General features: G+C 53.3%; 8 protein-coding genes across 8 annotated transcripts; 5 read left to right on the plus strand and 3 right to left on the minus strand.

Moving 5' to 3' along the window:
- Window positions 1-258, plus strand: CABS01_04760 (uncharacterized protein; the record flags this gene model as incomplete). Its single annotated transcript, XM_060538130.1, has 1 exon — window positions 1-258. One exon carries the CDS (start codon window positions 1-3, stop codon window positions 256-258), a length of 258 nt encoding a protein of 85 aa, XP_060389792.1.
- Window positions 259-515: 257 nt separating this feature from the next.
- On the plus strand, window positions 516-2,127 carry CABS01_04761 (serine carboxypeptidase S28; the record flags this gene model as incomplete). Its single annotated transcript, XM_060538131.1, has 2 exons — window positions 516-888; window positions 950-2,127. The coding sequence occupies 2 exons, from the start codon at window positions 516-518 to the stop codon at window positions 2,125-2,127; spliced, it is 1,551 nt and encodes a 516-aa protein (XP_060389793.1).
- A 3,493-nt stretch (window positions 2,128-5,620) lies between these two features.
- CABS01_04762 (uncharacterized protein) lies at window positions 5,621-9,224 on the plus strand (the record flags this gene model as incomplete). The annotated part of the gene is made up of 13 exons (XM_060538132.1): window positions 5,621-5,857; window positions 5,926-6,044; window positions 6,104-6,342; window positions 6,402-6,516; window positions 6,571-6,584; window positions 6,644-6,665; window positions 6,716-7,002; window positions 7,292-7,985; window positions 8,035-8,110; window positions 8,160-8,650; window positions 8,708-8,964; window positions 9,018-9,099; window positions 9,155-9,224. 13 exons carry the CDS (start codon window positions 5,621-5,623, stop codon window positions 9,222-9,224), a joined length of 2,703 nt encoding a protein of 900 aa, XP_060389794.1.
- A 1,594-nt stretch (window positions 9,225-10,818) lies between these two features.
- On the minus strand, window positions 10,819-12,164 carry CABS01_04763 (initiation factor 2 subunit family protein; the record flags this gene model as incomplete). The annotated part of the gene is made up of 4 exons (XM_060538133.1): window positions 10,819-10,920; window positions 10,999-11,869; window positions 11,927-11,993; window positions 12,086-12,164. The coding sequence occupies 4 exons, from the start codon at window positions 12,162-12,164 to the stop codon at window positions 10,819-10,821; spliced, it is 1,119 nt and encodes a 372-aa protein (XP_060389795.1).
- An 858-nt stretch (window positions 12,165-13,022) lies between these two features.
- Window positions 13,023-13,901, plus strand: CABS01_04764 (uncharacterized protein; the record flags this gene model as incomplete). Its single annotated transcript, XM_060538134.1, has 1 exon — window positions 13,023-13,901. The coding sequence occupies one exon, from the start codon at window positions 13,023-13,025 to the stop codon at window positions 13,899-13,901; it is 879 nt and encodes a 292-aa protein (XP_060389796.1).
- A 587-nt stretch (window positions 13,902-14,488) lies between these two features.
- CABS01_04765 (uncharacterized protein) lies at window positions 14,489-15,514 on the minus strand (the record flags this gene model as incomplete). The annotated part of the gene is made up of 1 exon (XM_060538135.1): window positions 14,489-15,514. One exon carries the CDS (start codon window positions 15,512-15,514, stop codon window positions 14,489-14,491), a length of 1,026 nt encoding a protein of 341 aa, XP_060389797.1.
- An 822-nt stretch (window positions 15,515-16,336) lies between these two features.
- Window positions 16,337-17,515, minus strand: CABS01_04766 (radical SAM superfamily protein; the record flags this gene model as incomplete). The annotated part of the gene is made up of 2 exons (XM_060538136.1): window positions 16,337-17,127; window positions 17,221-17,515. The coding sequence occupies 2 exons, from the start codon at window positions 17,513-17,515 to the stop codon at window positions 16,337-16,339; spliced, it is 1,086 nt and encodes a 361-aa protein (XP_060389798.1).
- A 1,708-nt stretch (window positions 17,516-19,223) lies between these two features.
- On the plus strand, window positions 19,224-21,520 carry CABS01_04767 (GMC oxidoreductase; the record flags this gene model as incomplete). The annotated part of the gene is made up of 7 exons (XM_060538137.1): window positions 19,224-19,407; window positions 19,474-19,766; window positions 19,838-19,967; window positions 20,019-20,284; window positions 20,355-20,568; window positions 20,634-20,720; window positions 20,775-21,520. The coding sequence occupies 7 exons, from the start codon at window positions 19,224-19,226 to the stop codon at window positions 21,518-21,520; spliced, it is 1,920 nt and encodes a 639-aa protein (XP_060389799.1).
- Between the last annotated feature and the right edge of the window lie 534 nt (window positions 21,521-22,054).

Here is a 22,054-nt window from a genome sequence, read left to right on the forward strand (position 1 = left end):
ATGAACCTGAAATGCTGCAGTCAACTTGTCGCTAGTCCTTTTGCCAAGGATATTGCCTTACCTCGCCGGCCATGCTGCCATTGCATGGTGGAGGCGCACTCAGAGGAGTTGCTTTTCAACCCCCCGCCTAAGCAGGCTCTAGCCCGAATCACACCTTCGTACATGGACCGAAATCTGGTGTCCAGCGCGGAGAAAATAGAGAACAGGTCATTAGGCTGTCAGATTGCTAGATTGAGAGCCTTCTTGCGGCGATACTAGTTTCTGGGCACTGGCTGGGGTTCTCTTCCATTCTACGGTAGTTTGCACCTGCGGTTGAGGCTGAGTGATATTGCGGCCTTGTCGATGTAGGGCCCAGTGTCCGAGGCTCTCTGGAGTAACCGGAGGTTGAAGGATATATGATCGAGGAGGACACGCTTCTCTAGGTATTAGTCTAGCTGATTATCCATCAGTTTCAAACCTCTAGCAAAACCTTTCCCTTTCTCTTGTTTGTTACATTGTCGAGCACCTGTTTCATCATGAAGGCATCAATATTCGCTTCCGCAGTGGCCTTCGCAGCCACTGTGATGGCTTCAATTCCGACCCCACAACTAAAGGCGCCGCAATTATCACAATTCCCTAAGATGGGTGGCCTCCAACGTCGAGCACATTCGGGGACGCAGGTCCATAACGGCACGTTCGACCAGTATCTAGACCATACCGACTTGTCCAAGGGCACTTTCAAACAAAGATACTGGTATAATTCGGAGCACTGGGGCGGCCCAGGATATCCCGTGTTCATGTTGAATGGTGGTGAAGGTGATGCTGAGGGCCTGACCGGTTATCTGGAAAACGGCACCTTGACATACTTGTATGCTGAGACGTACAAAGGCGCGATTGTCCTGATGGAGCGTAAGTCAGCTGTTGGAAAGTCCGCAAGAAGACTTTGCTAAACTGACACTCACCGTTATAGACCGGTATTACGGAAAATCTCTCCCCTTCAAGACTTTCACAGCCGACACCTTGCAGTATCTCAATGTCCCGCAGGCCATCTATGACAACACCCACTTCGCCGAAACTGTCGAGCTTCCTTTCGACAAGAAGAAAGGTGCCAACGCAGACAAGTCTCCTTGGGTGTTGATCGGTGGCAGTTATCCTGGCGCCCTTTCCGCGTGGACATCTGTCATTGCACCTGGCACCTTTGCTGCCTACCATGCAAGCTCTGCCGTCGTGCAGGCTATTGATGATTTCTGGCAGTTCTTTACTCCCATTGAGCAAGCCCTGCCGCGAGCCTGCTCTGCCGATGTCAAGCTTGTCATCAAGCAAGTAGACAGCGTGCTTGATAAGGGCTCCGCCAAGGAGATCGATGCCATGAAGGAAGAATTTGGTTTGGAGACTCTTGAGGACAATGCCGACTTCGCTTGGTACCTGCTGAGGCCCATCATCGAGTGGGCAAGCAACGAGACCGCGGTATACGAGTTCTGTGACTATATCGAAACGAGCACGAACAACGGCAACATTATCAAGGGCACCGAAAAGTCGGGTGTTGGCTTGAAGGCTGCGTGGAAAGGATACACATCGTATATGTACAGCCGGTATAGCAAGGTTTGCGAGGGCGAGGAAGCATGCGACTTGTATGGAAAAGCGGTGGGATACAACAGACCGAACGACCTCAGCGCCGATCGCAGTTGGACTTGGCAACTTTGCAACGAGCCCTTTGGATGGTGGCATGTCGGCCCGCCCAAGTCGGACGGCACCAATATCGTGTCATCACACGTGCGGCCTGCCGACCGCCAGCGCCAGTGCGATCTCCGCTTCCCACAAACGTTTGGATTCAAGCCGGCCAGCTCCGAGGGATTCACGGCGGCCATGTTCAACGACTGGACTGGTGGTTGGAACGCCACGTTTGAGAATGTCCTCTTCTGCGATGGCGAGCATGACGGTTGGAGGTCGGCATCGATGAACTCTGATTATCGCCCTGGCGGACCGGTTAAGACCACCGAGCAGACGGCTACCTTTGTGGTCAAGGGAGCGAACCACGTCCCGGACTTTCTTCTGAACAACGGCGAAGACAACGCCGCGATCATTGAGCAAGAGGTGAAGGTCATTGGCAAGTGGATCAAGGCGTGGAAGCCGAACAAGTCGTCATAGTCAGCCGGTGTTATGAAGTATTCGGGATGTATTTATGGAATAGCATTGGGTGGCGTTTATGGAGGGTTCGGTCTGGAAGCTGTTTGCTGCATAGAGTTGTTTGGATTTAGGTGATACCTTTTGCATATTAGATAGGACTACCCATAAGAAGAGGAACTTGCATACCTGGAAGACATTTGCCACCTTGAAATACTTGAAAGCGACCGTAGATCGGACCTCCGCGAAGCCAGATGACAAGAAAATGACGTGAGGATATGTCGCATATTGACTAATCCCTGATCAAAGAACCGAGTGATACATTCTAGCAACAGACATGTTGCCCTGCGATGTCGTGGCCGGAAGTTGGGGTGGTGTGGAAGATAACTCCTTCCAGGAAACATTTGACGACTGGTGATTCTCAAGCTTTGAACGTCCCGCTGTCGACAACGGTGCTGCTTTTCCAAGTAGATAGAATTTTCTTAGTCTAGCAGGAAGGGTATCGTGCATCCAGGCAAGTACTTCTTAGGAAGCCGCGGGGTTGATCGGCCATTCCTTCCTTCGGCACATGTGGCTTTTGGTACTGCCGTAGACGTACTTTTTCTCCGTCCGGTTCGGAGGCAGATTGCGAAAGTCTTACAAACTCTTCACTACACCTAAGATTATCAATCGGCCAGTAGGGGGTTTGACGGCTTATTTGCTGACTACCACAGAGGTGAGTCATTTGTGCTGTTTGTATCCATGTATATGGCAAATGTATAGTGCTCACTCATCTTTGTTGTTCCTAGGTTTCCACTCTCCACGATGGCGAAAACGAGAACGACGGCGTAGCCTCACAGCATAGGTAGATGGCGATGTTATCGGAACGACGTCCGTCCCGATGGCCCCACGAATATCTACTGATGCGGGCCGCGGTTCCTTATCTATCCTGGAGAACTCAGGAACCTCCTCGATTGGCCCCGGCGCCCACCTTGGACTACCTTGTCACTACTCAAACCGGCCGAGCGATCTTCAGAGACAACTGATAGATAAGCTTATCAATCTGGGGAAGATCAAGCTGCTCCTCGCCGTTGGGACGTTCCCCCCAGCACCAATGTCACGGGAACTTTCCCATCTGTAGCCTTATGCAAGGCACAAGTATTCCAGCTGGTTCGCTCGAACTCGAGATTGCCGAGCAGTGTCAATCTGGCCGTCAAACAAAGGCAGATGTCGATGCTCGCCCATCTCGCTCTACCTAAACTTGACCGAGCTTCACCGAAGGTATCTGGGACCCCCCCCCCCCCCCCCCCCCCCCCCCCCCCCCCCCCCCCCGCCCCCCCGCCCCCCCCCCCCCCCCCCCCCCCCCCGCCCCCCCCCCACCGACCACACCCGCCACGCCACAGCCCCCCCCCCCCCACTGCCCCCGGGGCCCCCCCCCCCCCCCCCCCACGGCGCGCACACCGGTACCGCGCCGGATTGTCTTGACCATGCCGCCCACAGGCCCTTGTACAGATGCATATTGGCGCAAGAATCCTCGGCCATATACGATCCTCAATATCCCCGACGATGATCCCATGTCCAACATTGTCAGCATTCCTCGGGAAATACGGCAACGCGACAAAATCCTCCGTGGGCTGTTTCGGACCACAAAGCCTACTGGGGTTGGCAGACGGGAAGAGAAGCTGCACGGAGGTAACACCGACACGCAACAGCTTCCCCGCACTCGTGGACGGAAATCATGTCATGCATAAATCGCGCTTTACTGTCGAGCTTCCCTTTCGTCGCCTTGACTTTTGCCTTGCAGTATGGCATTGTCATAAATTGCGCTTTGCAACGGGGACAGTAGATCGGCACGCCCTTTGGGTAACTCAATTGGAACGGTACCTGATTTACCCCGCCCTCATGTGGAATCTTTGGCTGTTCTTTGGGTGCCAGTCACAGCATCAATAACTCCAAAGTACTATGGGAAGGTTAGCCGGGAGCCAGCACTTTTGCTGCCATGTCCCGCCAGAGGAGACATGACGTCGACATATCCTCACCCACACGCAGTATGACCCGTTGTTGTTGGCAGGATTGGTCATCTGGGTGGGCTGAGGCTCACCAAGACGTATCGTGTAAGTGTCGGAACCTCTTCTGGCCCCTCCCTCTACTTGGTCTCACCCCCACAGGCTTCAGGGAGGTTTGCAGCTAACCTGGGCCGGGGTTGCAGCCTTTGTGCCGATCTGGAAGCCCAGGCCAACAGGCGCTCCTCGTCTTTGGTGGCTCTTGGGACACCAGTTCGCACCGTGACACCCACTCATGGTAGCTAGTCACGTTAGTGTAGGCGACCTCGCCAACCGATGGAGAGCTTCTCAAGAGCTTCGGAAGAGCTTCGAAGAGCTGTGGCAACTCTGGAGTTGCAACTAAACTGGCAGATTTTCTCACTTCTGTAGCCAGCTTCACTACTGCTCTCCAAGCGCCGAATTACTCTGAATTCTGATGTTTCTCACGAGTCTCAAACTCGCGAATGAGGGCTGGCCTGGCTCGAATTGGATGCTGCGCGTTTGGTTTGTTGGAGACACCCGAAAGCTCGTTCTGGAACCTGCGAGGATAGCCTTAGCCGCGGGGAAGTTTGTATCGAGCATGCAAAGCAACCTTCCCGACACCCCTGATAATTGCGGTTTCGAGCCTCGCCAAGATGCCGCACAACTTTCTTTTTTTTCGCCAGATGTTTTTCGACCAGACAACAAATGCCAAATAAAGGTCTCTTGAAGCTTACCCTTTCCCGCGCAGTAGGGCGCAACAACGGCCGCTTCCAATACTCAAGGTACCGCAACTATGTCGAATCCGGTGATCCGCGTCAAGCTCCAGCAATAGTAGCGTGGCTGCCCCCTCGGTGGGGCGTGGGATACGCCTCAGATGACGTCCGCTGATTTGCTCAACTGCAAACCTCTCCCACTCTCTGTCAAGGATGAAGCTGTCACGCTCCTCTTCTATCTGCACGTTATGACCAAAGGAATTGCACTGACTGGTACAAGGTCCACGGAACCGGAATACCTTGAGTGTACTTCCGAACGCAGTCCTCAATGTGTTGCCGTCTCACCTGATCCCATTCTGGCGCTCAGTACCCCGATCGTACACATGCTCACGCTGGCCACCAACATCCCCAAAATACTTCTCAGCTCCGTCAAGTAGCTGCACTGTAGACCAGAATGGCAAACCATGGCACGCCGAGTCACCAATTGTACGTCTGACAATCCACACTCAGCATTTGGTGCACGTCTCGAACATGCCCTATTGCTAGCATGGCAACACCAACGTGTACCGTCGTATGCTTGCCGGCGTCTCCGCCGGTCTGGGAGAACCCAAGTAACTTTGCTGTGGCCCCTATAAGGTAAAGGTACTCGTCCGTTCTTCTCGTCTCGAAAGCATATGTTGTCTTGCACATGCTACTTTCAACATTCTTCATATAACCTTGACCTTTGTTCCTCTCTCTTGTATCCGGCCTGTATTCAACACTCAAGCCACTGTCTTTCCGTAAACCCAATTACTTGTCACGATGGGTTCTCTTGCCGTCTCTCAGGACAGCGTTTCCCACGCCAGTATCAAGGCGAATAAGCAGCTGGCAGTACAACCCGTGGGCAAGCATGGCCTTGACATCATCGATATTCGACGCGTTGCGGTTGAAACAAACTTGAAGGACGACATCATTTCCATGTGGAACCCCACAAACGGACCCCGGAGGCTGCCGACCCTGCTTCTCTACAATGAACGGGGCCTGCAATTGTTTGAGGATGTAAGTGCTGATCGAGTGCTCCTCAGCTCAGCCACATCTTGCGTGATCAACGCTAACAACTACCCTAGATCACATATCTGGAAGAGTACTACCTGACCAACAACGAAATCGAGGTTCTTGAGAAAAACTCAAAGGAGATCGCTCAGAATATCTCACCCGATTCTATGGTCATTGAGTTGGGAAGTGGGTCAGTGAATACTTGCTGAATGATGACTCGAACGAGATGATTCTGACCTTTTCTTGAAGCAATCTTCGTAAGGTTTGTTTGTTGCTGCAAGCTTTCGAGGACGCCGGCAAGAACATTGATTACTACGCACTCGACCTCTCTCGAGAGGAATTGGAACGCACGCTCGCTCAAGTTCCTGATTTTCATCACGTCAAATGCCATGGTCTTTTGGGAACCTATGATGATGGCCGGGAATGGCTGAAACAGCCGTCCAACCTGGCACGCACCAAGTGCATCTTGAGCTTGGGTTCCAGCATAGGTAGGAGAAACTGGATCTTCAATTCTCAACTCTAGGCATGTTGATGAGTTCTTGTGTAGGAAATTTCGAGCGTGATGATGCGGCCGGTTTCCTCAAGCACTTCAGCGACGTTCTGACGCAGTCGGACAAGTTGCTGATTGGGCTTGACGGATGCTGCGATCCTTCCAAGGTTTAGTAAGTCTGAATTCCCCATATATCTGGTCTACAGCTAGCTGATCTCAGACACAGCCATGGTTACAATGGTAATTGCGCTGCCTCGTAAAGTTCACTAAGTCCATGTACTAACACCTAGAATCCTAAGACCAGAAAGGAGTAACGCATGCGTAGGTGTATCATGAACCGCTGTTTGAGCCGCATTGACTGACCTATACAGGTTCATCCTCAACGGACTCGCCAACGCCAATGAGATCTTAGGAGAAGAGGCCTTCAAGCTCAAAGACTGGGAGGTCATCGGTGAGTATGTGTACGATGACGAAGGAGGACGTCACCAAGCTTTCTATTCGCCCGTTCGAGACACATACGTTCTGGGAGCACTCGTAAGGCAACACGAGCGCATCCAAGTTGAGCAGAGTCTGAAATACTCTCAACTGGGAGCCCAGAATCTGTGGAACATGGCAGGCTTGGTCGAGACGAACTGTTGGACAAAAGGAACCGAGCATGGTAAGTGGAATCTTTCCCTCGCATAAGAAACCGAGTGGTCAAGGCCGGTGGTGGCCACCCTTCGTGAGAATGGTTCTGCACCCCATAAGCCTCCCCCACGTTTGGCCGGCTACGTGGATCCAATTGCCCAAAAAGGCATTGTGCAGTCTCCGGATCGTAAGATGATGGATCTCACTGGTCCCGATGCGATCATCTGACCGAGTTTCAATCATTCTATATTTTGCAGCGAAAATCACTCGCATCTTGGCTGGAAGCCCAATCTTCATTTCCGGAGCTGACTTGATCATAGGAATCCACATGATTTCGAAGAGGAAAATGCCCTTCAGTCGTCTCCCCGAACTTTACGCTTCTTCGCCCTGTCCTACTCTGGACGATTGGCAGGCGTTGTGGGCGGCATGGGATGCTGTTACACAGGAAATGCTCCCAAGAGAGGAGTTGTTGGATCAACCCATCAAGCTTCGCAATGCTTGCATCTTCTACCTTGGGCATATCCCCGGGTTCCTAGACATTCAGTTGTGCAAAACTACAAGGACGCCTCCGACTGAGCCAGCCCACTTTCAGCCAATGTTTGAGCGGGGCATCGACCCTGATGTCGACAATCCGGAGCAATGCCACTCTCATTCCGAAATCCCTGATGAATGGCCTGCAGTGGAAGAAATTCTTCAGTACCAGCAGCGTGTACGATCCAGGCTACTTGACCAGTACAAGAATGGAATCAATAACATCCCCAGAGCTGCTGCTCAAGGGATCTGGGTGGGATTTGAGCACGAGATCATGCACATGGAGACGCTCCTTTATATGATGCTCCAGAGCGACAAGACTGTCCCTCCTCCTGATGTTCTGCGCCCGGACTTCAAGCGCTTGGCCAATAAAGCTCGCCAGTCCCGGGTATCCAACCAGTGGCACGATGTACCTGCTCAGTCTATTGTTGTAGGCATGGACGAGCCTGATCTTGACGCTGGCGTCAACGGGTACTTTGGCTGGTAAGCAACGATTCTCTGAAACGTATATTCACAACTCACGTGGTACTAGGGACAACGAAAGACCTACAAGGGTTGCCAATGTTCATGCGTTCCAGGCACAAGGACGACCGATCACAAATGAGGAGGTGAGTGACGAGATATTCTGCGAGATCAGTTCAAGGCTGACTAGAACAGTATGCGCAATACATGTTTGAAAACCACATCAAAAAGGTCCCTGCATCATGGGCCGATGTTCAAGCTGCAGAGCCCGATTCTGACACGGTCCTGGACGCGAATGGACAAACATTTCTTACCAATGGAAATACAAATGGTCATGTCAACGGGGTCAACGGGCATGCCAACGGTCACGTCAATGGCCACACAAACGGTCATGTCAATGGCACTACAAATGGACATGTGAATGGACACCAGAACGGGGATAGTGTCGTCCCCGATTCATTCCTTGACGGCATTGCAGTCCGCACGGTTTATGGCTTGGTTCCGCTGAAATATGCTCTGGACTGGCCCATCTTCGCATCTTTCGATGAACTCTCTGGATGTGCAGCATGGATGGGAGGCCGAATCCCGACGTTTGAGGAGGCTCGAAGCATCTACACTTACGTTCATAACTCGAAGAAGATGGAAGCTGAGCGTACGCTGGGCAGGACGGTACCAGCAGTCAACGGGTAAGTTGAATATTTAGCTGATCTCAATGATCTCAGAGGCTGACGTCCCTACTTTAGCCACCTGTCGAATGATGGAGTCGAGGAAACACCACCAAAGAAGAAGTCGCTTGAGGCCGCGGAGGTTCGATCGGAGCTATTCGCGGACCTCGATGGTGCCAATGTCGGCTTGCAGCATTGGCACCCGGTTCCCGTGACGGCCGACGGCGGTCGCCTCGCGGGACAGGGTGAGCTCGGCGGTGTCTGGGAGTGGACCAGCACGCCCCTTGCTCGCCATGAGGGGTTCGAGCCTATGCCTCTATACCCTCAGTACACGGGTAAGACACTTGCATTTCCCGAGAGTGATAATCTTGCTAACGATGAGCTGTAGCCGACTTCTTCGATGGCAAGCACAACATCGTGCTTGGAGGATCGTGGTCAACGCATCCCCGCATCGCCGGCCGAAGATCATTGTAAGTCGACTACTGTGTAGGCGATGTCTTGGTACAATGTGCTGATAATTTGTAGTGTCAACTGGTATCAACGAAACTACCCCTTTGCCTGGTGTGGCGCAAGACTCGTCAGGGATATCAAATAAGCAGTTGCCTTCTTTTCATTTTGCTGGTTTTCATCGACTAATGTAGTATTACCTCTCTTAATCACACCCCTTCTGGTAAAGGCTATCAGTCCAACACTGCTTTCGCCACGAGAACGACTCAACTTCGTTCGCACCATTCCCTTGGCATTTGCCCAAAAAGCTTGAGTATTTGTTGGTCTTGTCTCATTTTGCTAGGAGCATTATTGGGGGAAACGAAAAAAGGAATCAAAGGGGCATCCACACGGGTTTTCCCATATCTAGGTGTGTCGTGTTTCTTACTTTGGGTTTGTTATGGGTGGCCTGGCTATCGTTTCTTCGATTTGAGATTGGGCATCGAGAAACGTTTTCACTGTACTACTACTTTTCGCCAAACCAGGCGACGTCCGCCGACTTGAGCGGGATATCATCAATCAAGATTCACATTCGCTAAAGAAAAGCCTTACCAGAGCCTACGTTGGCTGACCGCGACGATGGTCTTTGCCACTGCTGAGTACTGACGATCCAAGATGCCGCTCACGAGCTCCCGCATCCTCGGTTCTCGGGTACCTTACCTACCTTTCAAGTTACGTATCGTTTTTCGGGAACAAGAACGAGGTGCCGGACATCCATCCATCCAATATCCATTCATCCATCCATCCCCGCCTTTTTCAACCCAACCCCGGACCATTAAAAAAAAAGTTCCTGCAAACCCCTTGGTCGGGCGTACTGCGTATGCAGGTCATACTGCGCGCGTGGACAGTTCCCACATTGGAAATTGTGACGTCAAGAGGCCGTGGGGGTCGGTCGGTCGGTTTCCCCTCCCTTTGGTCTTTTTCACCTTCTTGGACCTTCCCCGTCTTTTGTTGTATTATGGGGTAGTAGCTATCACGGACAAATTACGAGTGCAGGGCGAAGACACCTCGGGCTGTGAGGAGAAGGGAAGGGGAGGGGAGGGGGAAGGGTTGCCTTGCCCGCCCGCCTCATCGCGAGGCCGTTCGTGCGCAGTGCGTCTGGTAAGGTGAGGTAAGGTACCTTGGGTACGGTGCGAGGCGTCCGCCTCGCAGGAGTCTTGGTTGCATATTCTCGTATATCTGAGCAGGTCATTTGGTGAGAGTTCATTCCGTGTACACTGCACGTATGCGCTGTGAACGCAGGTAGCAAGTAATGATTGGAAATTTGAACTTTTTGTTTCTTCCTCACTCTATTTCGAGTTCTAAAAAGGGCATTTCTTGCCGACAAGTCTCTCCCGTCCCGTGGTCAGCAGGACAGTTTCTCCGGCAAGGCGCCTGCATCTATTCAAGTGATAGGTACCTTATACCTGCCCGATTCACGGTCATACTACCTGCCGCTGCAAAGAGCATTTTTACCAAGCGGCCATGATCGGCCAATTCCCTTACCATACGCCTGGTCATCGGACTCTGGCATTGAGACGCCGCTCTCTATCGCCGGCGAGACTTCTCTTCGTCTCCACAATCCGGACCCCGGCATGTCTGCGGCCGGCCCCAAGTGGGCATCGAGGCCCACGTTCTCATCATTTGCGATCGTGGAGAGTCTCCGAATTTTGAAACATTTGAAAATCCTAGGCGGGTATATATGTGTTGTTTTGTAGGGGGAATCAACCGTTCAAGCTACCATAGATGTCGAGGAGCTGCTCAAACACGTAGCTGGGTAGCTTGACACCATTTTCTGTCACGAGGTTGGAAATGAAATCAGGGGGCTTAGGACAATTTTGTCAGCAATTATGATCAAGTCTGAAAATGAGGAGTGTGGGATTATGGGTGTGAAAAAAACTCACAGTGTAGTCCACCGCATCCTCAGGCTGCTCGCTGGCACCGTCCGTCCGGAAGTCCAAGACGTGCTGCTGGAAACCGAGATCCCGCTGGTCCAGAGGCACCTTGCGCACAAACTTGTGGGACTCGGCGGCAACGTAGAAGGGCAGACCGGCCTGCTTTGCCAGCTTGGCGATCTGATAGGTGCCCATCCGCGAGATGATACCGCCGTTCTGCGTGACGGCCTCGGCGCCGACAAAGACCATGTGGACCTGGCGCAGCAAGCCGAGGACGTGGGCGACGGCGGGCTCGGCGATCTCGGCGACGGGAATGCCCTTGTCGCGGAGCTCCTTGACGACGCGGTCCGACTCGGCGGGGCGGTGCTCGTCGCGGACGTAGACGACCTTGAAGCGGACACCGCCGTCGCCGGACTGGTCTGCGGCGCGGAAGAGCAGGTCGGAGACGGCGCGGGAGGCGCCGTGGGTGAGAACGACCTTGCCGTCGCGGACGAAGCGCCAGCCGGCGTCGGCGATGCGGTCGCGGGCGGCGATGGCGCGGGAGGCGAAGAGGCGGCCGTTGCGGAGGAGGTGGGTGCGGACGGCTTCGAAGGACTGGTAGGGGGAGGGGGCGGCGGCGGCCGAGGCGGATGCGTTTGCGCCTTCTTGCTGCTTAAGCGAGGAGACGAGGTACTGCAGGAAGAGGTCGGTGCCGGCCTGGAGGGGAACGGGGTTGTTGACGGATGCGTGGAGGGTGTTTGAGGCGCGCTTGACGAGGTCGAGGGTCTCGAAGACGGTGGTTGTGCCCGAGGCGTTGAGGAGGGCGATGAGGGCCTCGATGGCGGCGACGGGTTTTGTCAGGTCTGGGTCCTCGAGGAGGGAGTGATATGTTGAGACGATGCTGTAGGGGAAGAGGGGTTAGCCTTGAAATGGACGTTGAGAGTGGGTTGTGCCGTACTCGATGGCATCACTTGTCTTGATACGGATAGGGATGTCGGTGGAGGACTTTTGGCTGTCGCCAGCTGCTGTAAAGTCACGTTGTCAGTATTGGGTTCCTTTAACGTGACACGTTTGAACGCAAGTAGATTGTCAGGCAGAGAGAAAGGGGGTAGCGCACGTGTCAGGTCGCCGGTGGCCATGGTGATGTATGTGAAGAAGGATTCGATTCGGAAGACGGGCAAGGCCCTGCGCAGCATGCAACTCGTGCGCTGGTTTCGGTGTCGTCAGTGCTGCTGACAGCGGTCGCCGAGAAGATTGTAGGATATCGGTAGTGTGTTTAGAGGGGAATCGGTGCGAAGTTGGTGGTGGGCCGTTGAGTTGAGAGTCGCGATGGCGGGGTTTGGTGTTGAAGCTCTGGGAAATTTTGGGCAAAAGGCAGTGACTCAATTCCCACGGGCCACGAGTGACCGAATGGAGCTTGCCGTTGCGCCCACGCCCAAAGGGATTGATGGCTCTGATTTGGCGGGGTAATTAGGAGGGGCTCTTCTTAGGTTCACCACCGGAAGCTCCGATATGGATCTACCTAATGCCACACGTCATCTACACGTATCTCACAAGTACCCACCTATCTACTCCGGAGCCTTCCAAGTCGCCCTCCGAGCCCGTACGGAAGGTGCACACCTCCGTCTAGGCCCCCCGTCGGTCCAGGGTCCCTACAACACCACAGAAATAGCGGTCTCATCGCCCTGTATCATCACCGTCACCCTGAAAGCATCCCACTACCGACAGCGGGGTCCCCTCCACTCCCGAAACACTGACACCACCCAATGCCCAGCTAATCAAGCTCCCGTCCTTGTAAGCCTTCATCTCCCCCCCTCCCCTGAACACAAGCAAGCAATTCAACCCCGTTCTCTCTTCCCTCTGCTTCTTTCTCCATCATGAAGCTTCTTCTACCTCTACCAGACCGAGACACCCGTAGAAGCTCCCAAGCACATCCTCTTACCCCTCCCTGACAGTACTTGAAGCTATATTCCTCTCCGTCAACATAACCTCCACCACCAACACCTCATCTACAACTCCATCACAGTTGTTCAGCACACAAAGAACACAGCACAATGGAACAACTCGATCCCACAACAGGCAACCCCCTCCCAGCCGACGCTATCCAGCGCATCCTCTTCATCGCCTCCGGCGCCCACGTCTACAACATCCCGCCCCTCACCTCGAACAAGGGCTACACCGCCGCCGGCTGGACCGACCGCCAAATCTTCACCGCGCGCCTCCGCGTTCTCGAAACAGCCTGGGAGACCGCCGCCGCCGCCCGCCCTACTCCAGTAGGCGTGGGCTCCGCCGTCGTCCCCGTGGCCCCCGGCGCACCCGCAGGCATAACCTCGAAAGAGAACCACATCAAGGTCGACATCGTCCTCGAGGACCCCTCCAACGGCCAGCTCTTCGCCGCCGCGCCCTACACCTCCATCAACGCCGTCGAGCCCGTGCTCGACTCGTCGCGCTTCTTCGCGGTGCGCGTCATGGACGGGCAGGGCCGGAAGGCGGTGCTGGGCGTCGGCTTCGAGGAGCGCAGCGAGGCGTTCGACTTCGGCGTCGCGCTGCAGGAGGCGCAGAAGAGTCTGGGTTTGCTGGACGCCAGCCACGCCAAGCAGGCTGCTGAGAATAGCAAGCGCGCCGAGGAGGAGAAGAATAAGGATTACAGTCTCAAGGAGGGCGAGACCATCACCATCAACTTTGGCGGGTCAAAGATTGGGCGCCGGGCGAGGACCGAGTCCGGGTCCGAGATCCCCGGCGGAGGAGCGGGAGGGTTGCAGGGGTTCTCTCTTCCGCCGCCGCCGAGCGCGCCCAAGAGCAGCGGTGGTGCTGGTAGCTTCGGATTGCCGCCGCCTCCGAGCGCTGCCAATATCCGAGACAAGAAGAGGGAGAACAGGAAATCCGCACAAGACCTGGGTTTCGACGACGGCCAGTTTGGAGAGTTTGCGTAAGGGGCTGGCTGGCTGCCGCGGAGTGTCTGTCACGCACGAGCTGAACGAATGCTACGAGGTAGCTTCGCTTTCATAGTTGGCAACAAAAGAGGAAAAATAACAAAAGCTCAGCCCCCCCTACAAGAGGAGGCTTACGAAAGATCCGAGCTACACCTCATGCGAAATGAGGCTCGGATTTTTACAAGAGAAAGCCGGGACTCGAACCCGGGACCCATGGAAGCGGGGCAATTCAGACGAGGACATTCCCCGCCACGCCATGGGCCTTGGTGACAGTATCAAACAAATTTGTTTGTTATAGAGGCATGGTGGCAGGTGGTTGGCGGTGAATGAGTGAGACTGGATGCGTTGGTGACGGTTGTGGTATATTCATGGCCAGGAATAAACACAAAACTCTAAAAAGAGGCATGTCGAGGAGTTTGGAGGCGGCCCTTATTTGATGATTATAGTAAAAAAGATTCCCTACCCTGCTTTATTGCAATTACCATCTATCTGCCTACTCCCCGGATGAGACATGAGAACACTAAAAGCACACGCAGGCTGGGCTCATCTACTTGCGCCTGTCTGCCGTACAACCATGCTTCGGGTAGTTAGTTCTGATAGACCTGCGATACTGGCTCGTTCTCCTTTTCGCCTGGTCTGCGTAGCCCCTCAACCCCTGGCCAGAGGCTTTTCAACGAGGGTAGACTACTTCTTCTGCCCGATGTCGGAGTTTCAATCTCCTGGCTTGATTTCTGGTCCTGGCCTTTGATACCATCCTGCCGCGGATCCCCCGCCCTCAACCCATAAACAAATTGTAAGCCATGATTCCCCAAGTTTTCCGCAAGAACCTCAGGATGTTGACCAAAATCGGCCCATGATCCAGCTGGCCTTGTATCATACACCTCATACCAATGCTCTCCAAAGCGAGGAGCCGCTACGTCCCACGTATTGTATACCGGATGACATCCCGCGGGAAAGAATACCGGGGAGGCCGCGTTCAGTGGCGTCGGTATCATCGATGTTACATCGGACGGTGTTGTAGCATAAGCGGAAGCACTGGGTGAATCGACGGACCACCATGCGTATCTTCTCTCGTAGAGTTCGTGTTGTATCTGCATCCAGGTCTCGCGGCTCTGAAGCTCCACGTATATATCGCCGAGCCGCAGGAGGATGATCTTCTTTTGTGCCGTGGCATCGACGATCTTGCTCTTGAGCAGAGCTATCTTCTTTCTTGCCTTGCGGCGCTCGTCAGAGGGCAACCCACTGTCAACATTCTCCTGGAGTATCGACAGCCTTCGCATGAGGTTGATCTCGCGTTCGCCCTGTTTGCTCAATGAATACATCAGATATGCCTTTTCCATGTATAATTGTTCGAAAGAAAGCGGTGATGCTGCAGTAGACCATCCAGAATCCGGTTCGGTGGTCGTGTTGACACTGGCTCTTGGATTCGGGCGACCGAGTCTCAGGGCGGCCAGGAGTGGTGATGGTACTGCCGGAGTACAAAGTATTCGTGATCCTCTGAGGCATAACAGGTCTGGGGAGTTGGTCGAGGCCGAGTCATCGGACGATGTTGTAGAATCTTGATTCTTGATGTTGGAAGGAACGAAGACTGGAGCTTCGACATGCTGATTCATGATGAGGGGCAAAGACAAACAACGGTACTAGTGTCGACAAGATTGTCTCTCGAGAGAGAACAGTTGGTCCTGTTCGATCAGATAGAGGCTATAACCGATGAGAGTCGACTCCGACTGTGTCCCGATCTGGCAAATTCGAGACAAAGGGTAGGTTAGGGGTTCAGAAGTATGAGGCCCCTTCGCCGCGACAATCCTCATATCCGAGACCGAAAGCTCTAATCGAAATTGATGAAGCAAAGATGCAGTGAACAAGGGAAATCCCGATTTAGCCTGGTACGTCTGGGAGAGAGCAGGCATTCGGCAAACAAGATGGCGCAGTTGAAGCTCCGGTGCGATCTGTGCTTCCAAACAATACCTGAATGCGCAGCAGATGCGGCTTGCTAATGAAGTATGCATGGCAGATCTGCCCATCTGCTTGCACTTGCAAATAGATATGGGCAATTTGGCCTGTATGTTCGTCAGCCCAATAGTTCTCAAACGTAGACTTGAGGTGAATGAACGGCTTAAGAGCTACTGAAACACAGTTGTGGATCTAAACATTAATATGAGGACCACACGATTATAGAGGGTACTATGCCAGAACTGATGCGATTGGTAGCAAAACAACCACGTCACTCACGTAGCTGTAGTTGTTGACGCCATCATAAAAACGGACGGGCTGTTGGTATAATCCAGACGAGCATCCCTGCTAGAGAGGCCTGGGTCGCCATACATCTGCGGCCGTCCTACCCGTGCAGGGGCATCCTACTTTCTTGAGGGAGCAAATTCAAGCCTGCTGTAAGAGCACCTACCATCGTTACTTTTGGTGTAAGGGACTTCTTTTCAGATGTTGAAGCCGTCGTGCCGAGGAGGGTCGCAGAACCGCCAAAGACCAGCCGCTTCCGCAGCCTTTCGGACCGAGGACACCTCGTCTCCCGATACGGCTCGGTTGATTTCGCTATAGCGGACCTCGTCGTCCTGGGTGTCGGTGCTCTTTTTGTTGCGTCTCTTAGACTTGCCAACGTGCGCGTCTGGGTGATACTGCTCCATAATGTTGACGAAGCAATCTCTGGAAACTTCCTCTGCCAAGAACTGCATTATGCGATGTCCCTCTTGTTTCTTTCCGGGCATGACAAGATGGCGAACTAAGAGACCGCTCTTGGCGATGCCATCTCCGGTAAAGCACAGGTCACCGACCTGATTGTGCATTGCTTTAATGCTCTCGCGAGCCGTGGCGGCATAGTCGTCTGCCTTGAGCAACCGCTTGGATGTTGCCGACTCCCATACCTTGAAGTCAGGTAAATAGATGTCTACCAAGCCATCAAGCAGCTCCAAAGACGCTAATGAATCAAAGCTGGAGGTGTTGTAGATGATTGGCACTCGCAGGCCCAGCTCCTTCGCATGCAGTATGCTGAGGACAACCTGGGGAACAACATGTTCCGGGGTGATGAGGTTGATGTTGTGAACACGGCCGATTTGCTGTAGCTTAACGTACCATTCACCCAGCTCCTCGGGTGTCAAGTCTTGGCCGTTGCGCTGATGTGCAATGTCATGATTTTGGCAGAATACGCAACGCAGATTGCAACCCGAGAAGAACACGGCGCCACTGCCATTGTGCCCTTGGACGCAAGGTTCTAGATCACATTATGGTCAGTCCAAAAGATCTCGCAGAACCTCTGAGAGGTTTAGAAAAGACGTTGAATGCGATGGAGACGTTTGCCCCAGACCTTCACCAAAATGCGGAGCAATCACGTTGACCTTGGTGTCATTGCCAATCAGACACATTCCAGTCGTCTCGAAACGATTGACACCGCAAAGTCGCGGACAGAGGTTGCACTTGGAGAGATGGGCGTAGGCCTTTGATCGCTTTTTGGATTCATCGATGGAGGTCAATGCCATGTAACGGGGCGTATAATCGTCTAGGAGGAACGGGGGCGCAAGGTGTAGGTAGCGGACAGCGCCCGCCATGCTCCGGCGAAAGACGTCGTGTCTGCTTGTGATGGTTCGTCTCAACATGCTCATCTTTTAAGTCTGGAGATAGCAGTCTGAGGTGTAGGGTAAACGATGGAAACATTTCTTGCGTCACAGGACGATTGGAAGGAGGAGAGGTGACATTACTTCATGTGTCGTTCTATTGGCCCAAACGCCTGAAGGTGGGTCCTCTCCCGATCATCCATCGTCCGACTACGAAGGAACTGTCCGTCCGCGCCGTCCTAGGTACTGTCACTTCCGTGCAACCTCCTCGCATATCTTCCTTCCCGCGTATTTCCTTCCAAATTTGCCATTCAAACGTTGCAAATCTTCTCAAGGAAATGATCCAAACTCCTGCAAGACCTACAGACAATGCCAAAGTCCAATCCACGTTTCCGCATTGAGACAATGGTTGACTTGGCGATTTCGAGAGGCCCTAGCCATCGCCGATGTCTATCTCTCAATTTATCGCATGACAGAATCTCGCACTTGTACCATGGGCTATGGTAACGCCCGAATATCTGGTACTGCTTTAAGTTTGATGGATCTAAGAATGGTATACAGCCATCATCTCTTTATTTGAGAAAAAGAAGAAGCGCCTCAGCGTTGAAGCCGTGAGGGTCGTGCGTGTATGAGTATCAGCACTTCTTTTCCTAGGTTTATCTTTGCCCATCATTTCGAAATGTAGTTTCGCCGAATCGTCTTGATTTTGAAGCTGGCCATGCTGCAGGGATCTCTATTCAGCTCTACATCAGGCTCCGGCTTCCGTGATGATCGACATAACACCATCCGAGGGGATGGCCCGACTAGATGGGCCCGTTTTCGCTTTTCAATCGATCCCCTGAGGGACTTTCCCCAGTATTGAAGCTGGATCTACGAAGATGCCGAAGATTTCAAGTGATTTCAGCTGGAGTCTTGCGCATGAAACAGCGAATGATCAGAGTCAGATATAGCAAACATCATCGACAAATTTGAAATGTCCAACAGGACGGTACGCCAAAGAATTAGCCCGCCGCGAAAGCCGATGGCTTGTGACGATCGACGGTTTGATTGCGCGAGCTGAGTCAACTTCAGATGAAGGAGGGGCAGCTGTCGGAATAAGAAAGTTGAGTCTCTCTGCAAAACAGTCTTCCATGAGTCTCTACGCTGTGACTTGCGAGCTAGAAGACTTGCAACGCGTTCTAGTGTATTTTCAGACACATTGCTGTGGGTAAGGGAACGCCAAGAATACGAACTCGTAGGTTGAGGTGGTCTCCGCAACTCTCACTTACAACACGATCTCGTGCCACTTTGTGTCTCGCTGGACTGAGGTGCTCCAGATATCTGCGTGGAGTACTCGAGAAACATCATCAAAATGGCAGAAGAAACGAGTTTGGCAATGTAGAATGGATATAATACTTGACGGGATCGAGTCTTTTGGTGCCTAGTCATGCGCTGGTGAGTCCTCAGTGACTCCCTCCTTTCACTCTTTTCTCATTGTCCGTATACATCGTCAACACCGTCAAGGCCGGGCGACTAAGCCTTGCGTCCATTCGTTTGATCAAGACGTTCACTTGGAAGAGCTCTTTCTCACTCTCATTAATCAGAAAGCTTTTGACCTTTTTTTCTTCTTTCCTTTCGCTGATTCGTAGTCAATAACTTCCACTTCATCATCTTTTCTTTTTTTGTGTTCATACACTTTGGAAGGGCATTTGTTCTTGAGCCCTGACGACGACGATTCTATTCTCAATATTACCCAGGGCGCGTTTCGACTTCAACCATGATGAATTCGACGTTGGCATTGCTGCTATTCTTATCTTGGGTGTTGCTTCCCATTTCGAACGCCCTACACATCACCGACGAGACTATCGACAAGTTCCTCCTCGAAGAGTATGACTACATCGTCGTCGGCGGTGGTCTCTCAGGCTTGGTCGTCGCCAACCGTCTGAGCGAGGATAAAAACAGTAAGTTTCTTTCTCCTTCATCGTCATTCGCGCGCGCGCGCCTTGACAAAGCTGACCATACGCCAGCGACTGTCCTCGTGATCGAGTCTGGCGAGCTCGACGGACGGGAGAGCAGGGTCATCGCGCCCGGCTACATCGGCCTCACACCGCCCTCGCCATACGGCAAGAGCGTCACGACGGCTCCTCAGACGTTTCTCGATGGCAAGACGCGCGGGATCAGCCAGGGCAGAGTCATTGGCGGCGGTTCCGTCACGAATGGCATGTGCTGGACCAGAGGATCGGCAGCGGACTTTGATGCTTGGGAAGAGCTGGGAAATCGAGGATGGGGATGGAAGAGCCTTCTTCCCTACTTCAAGAAGGTGAGTTTGATGAAATTCACATGAAGATGACAGTGAAGGAATGAGAACTTCAAAACTGACGGAAAATACAGGTTGAGACGTATACCACTAATCTTGATCAAAATACCCAAGACCGCCTCAGCATTCACCCGGATATGTCGGCTCATGGCACAGAAGGACCCATCAATGTCGCTTACCCTGAATACTTCTATAACTCGTCGGGTACAGTCCTCTCACCATCCAGTCTGTTTCATTATTCTGACTTTCTCACAGATCATGTCATTCACGGGCTGTCAGAGATGGGCATCCACCTCTCGGGCGACCTTAACACGGGCGACCCGACAGGAGCCATGATGGTCCCGTCCAGCATGTCTCCTACCAACCAGACCCGCTCCGATGCAAGAACAGGCTACTTCGATCCGGCCATCTCGCGTTCAAACCTGCACGTCGTTACCGGGCAGACCGCGACGCGTCTCATTGTGGGCTTGCCCGGCTCGCTCGCCAAGGGGGGAACCCGTCGTCGAGTCATTGGGGTTGATGTAAGTCATCATCCGTTCTCCTATGATGGGGTCTCGGATCCATGGCGACCTATTGACTAACTGTCTGTAGTTCTCATCTGAGCCCCTTGGCATCAACAGAACAATTACTACCAAAAGGGAGGTCATCTTGGCTGCCGGCGCGATTCAGTCGCCCACGCTGCTTCAGGTTTCGGGCATTGGTCCCCGCAAAGTCTTGGAGTCATTGAATATCTCTGTACAGATCGACCTGCCAGGCGTCGGAAACAACTTTCAGGATCATCCCATGGCCCAATTTGAATTCGACTGTGAGTCCTGTCGTCATTCTTCTCACTGCCTCGCAAGATGACCATGTAGCTGACTCGAACTACAGACTCCAACTCATCCATTTTCACTTCTCGCGACCTCACCGGCGCCGCCTTCGACAATGCACTCGCCACCTTTGTCACAAACCACACCGGTACGTCAATACTCTCAAAACTGCTTACACCATCATCTCTAACATTTCCAATAGGCCCTTTGACTGCTCCCTTGATCAACACAGTCGCCTTCCCAAGCCTCCAATACCACGCATCCGAATGGAAACCCCTCCTCCAGCACGCCACAAACCAATCCTCCTTCACCTTCCTCCCGCTCGACACCCCGCCAACGGTACAATCCGGCTACACCCGCCAAAAGCGCCTCATCCTCTCCCACCTAGCCCGCCCGGACGTCGGCGCCTACGAGCTCCTCGCCGCCTCCTGGGGCCAAATGTCCATCGCCAACCAGAAGCCCCTCTCCCGCGGCACCGTCCGCCCCCGCTCCGGCTCAATCTTTGACGGACCCGTGGTCGACCCGCGCTACTGCGCCGACCCTCTCGACTGCAAAATCATCCGTCTCGGCCTACAACTCATCCAACGCCTCATGCGCACGGAGGCAATGACGCCTCTCCAGCCCATCGTGGAGGATCCGCGTTTGAACTCGACGGACGAGACGGAGCTCATGGCGGCGCTGAAGCCGCTCGTCGGCACCGAATATCACCCCAGCGGTACGACGAGTATGATGCCGCTGGAGCTGGGCGGGGTCGTGGACGCGGAGCTGATGGTGTACGGGACGTGCAACCTGCGCGTTGTCGATGCCGGGATCATGCCGCTTGTTCCGGGGGCGCATATTCAGGCTGCTGTGTATGCTGTTGCCGAGAAGGCTGCGGATATCATCAAGGCTGCTGCGGGCGAACCGGACTTGTGTCCTTTGGGTCGGCCGGAGTGGCCGCCTGTGTAAGGGGCTGGATCGTTGAAGATTGAGGATTGTGGAATGAGTGTGGTGGATCACAGCACAGGATGGCAGAGAGATTATGATGAATTGAACTTCATGATCGATTCAACGTCGATAGTAATGATGATCAGGCGGTCGATCGATCGATCATATTAACTGACTATTGGTTGATTGAAATAACCAATTGTTCTCGTGATGACCCTGAGATATAAGCTCAAAACCCCCACCACAATGCCGCAATCACCAAGATACCTATGAAAGAGGGACAAAAAGAGTTCACCCCCCCGGTGCTGAACTGAGGGCTACATCTCTTGGTGCTCATGCTGGGATTCGAACTCGGGTACTATCGTATGCGCTAAGCCTGTCGTCGAGTAGGCTGGTTGGTGTAGATAATTGATTGTTGACCATTAACCACTCCACCACCCAGCCAGTTTGACCTGACCCGTCGACCTAGACGGGCGCCTGCTGGCTGGTGACAGGATTGGGATTGAGGGGGTATATAAAGGTATACGCTGGGCAGGCGAGACCGGAATACTCGTG

This window comes from Colletotrichum abscissum, assembly GCF_030869225.1.
Source record: "Colletotrichum abscissum strain IMI 504890 chromosome Unknown Scaffold_9.1, whole genome shotgun sequence".
Taxonomy (NCBI): Eukaryota; Fungi; Ascomycota; class Sordariomycetes; order Glomerellales; family Glomerellaceae; genus Colletotrichum; species Colletotrichum abscissum.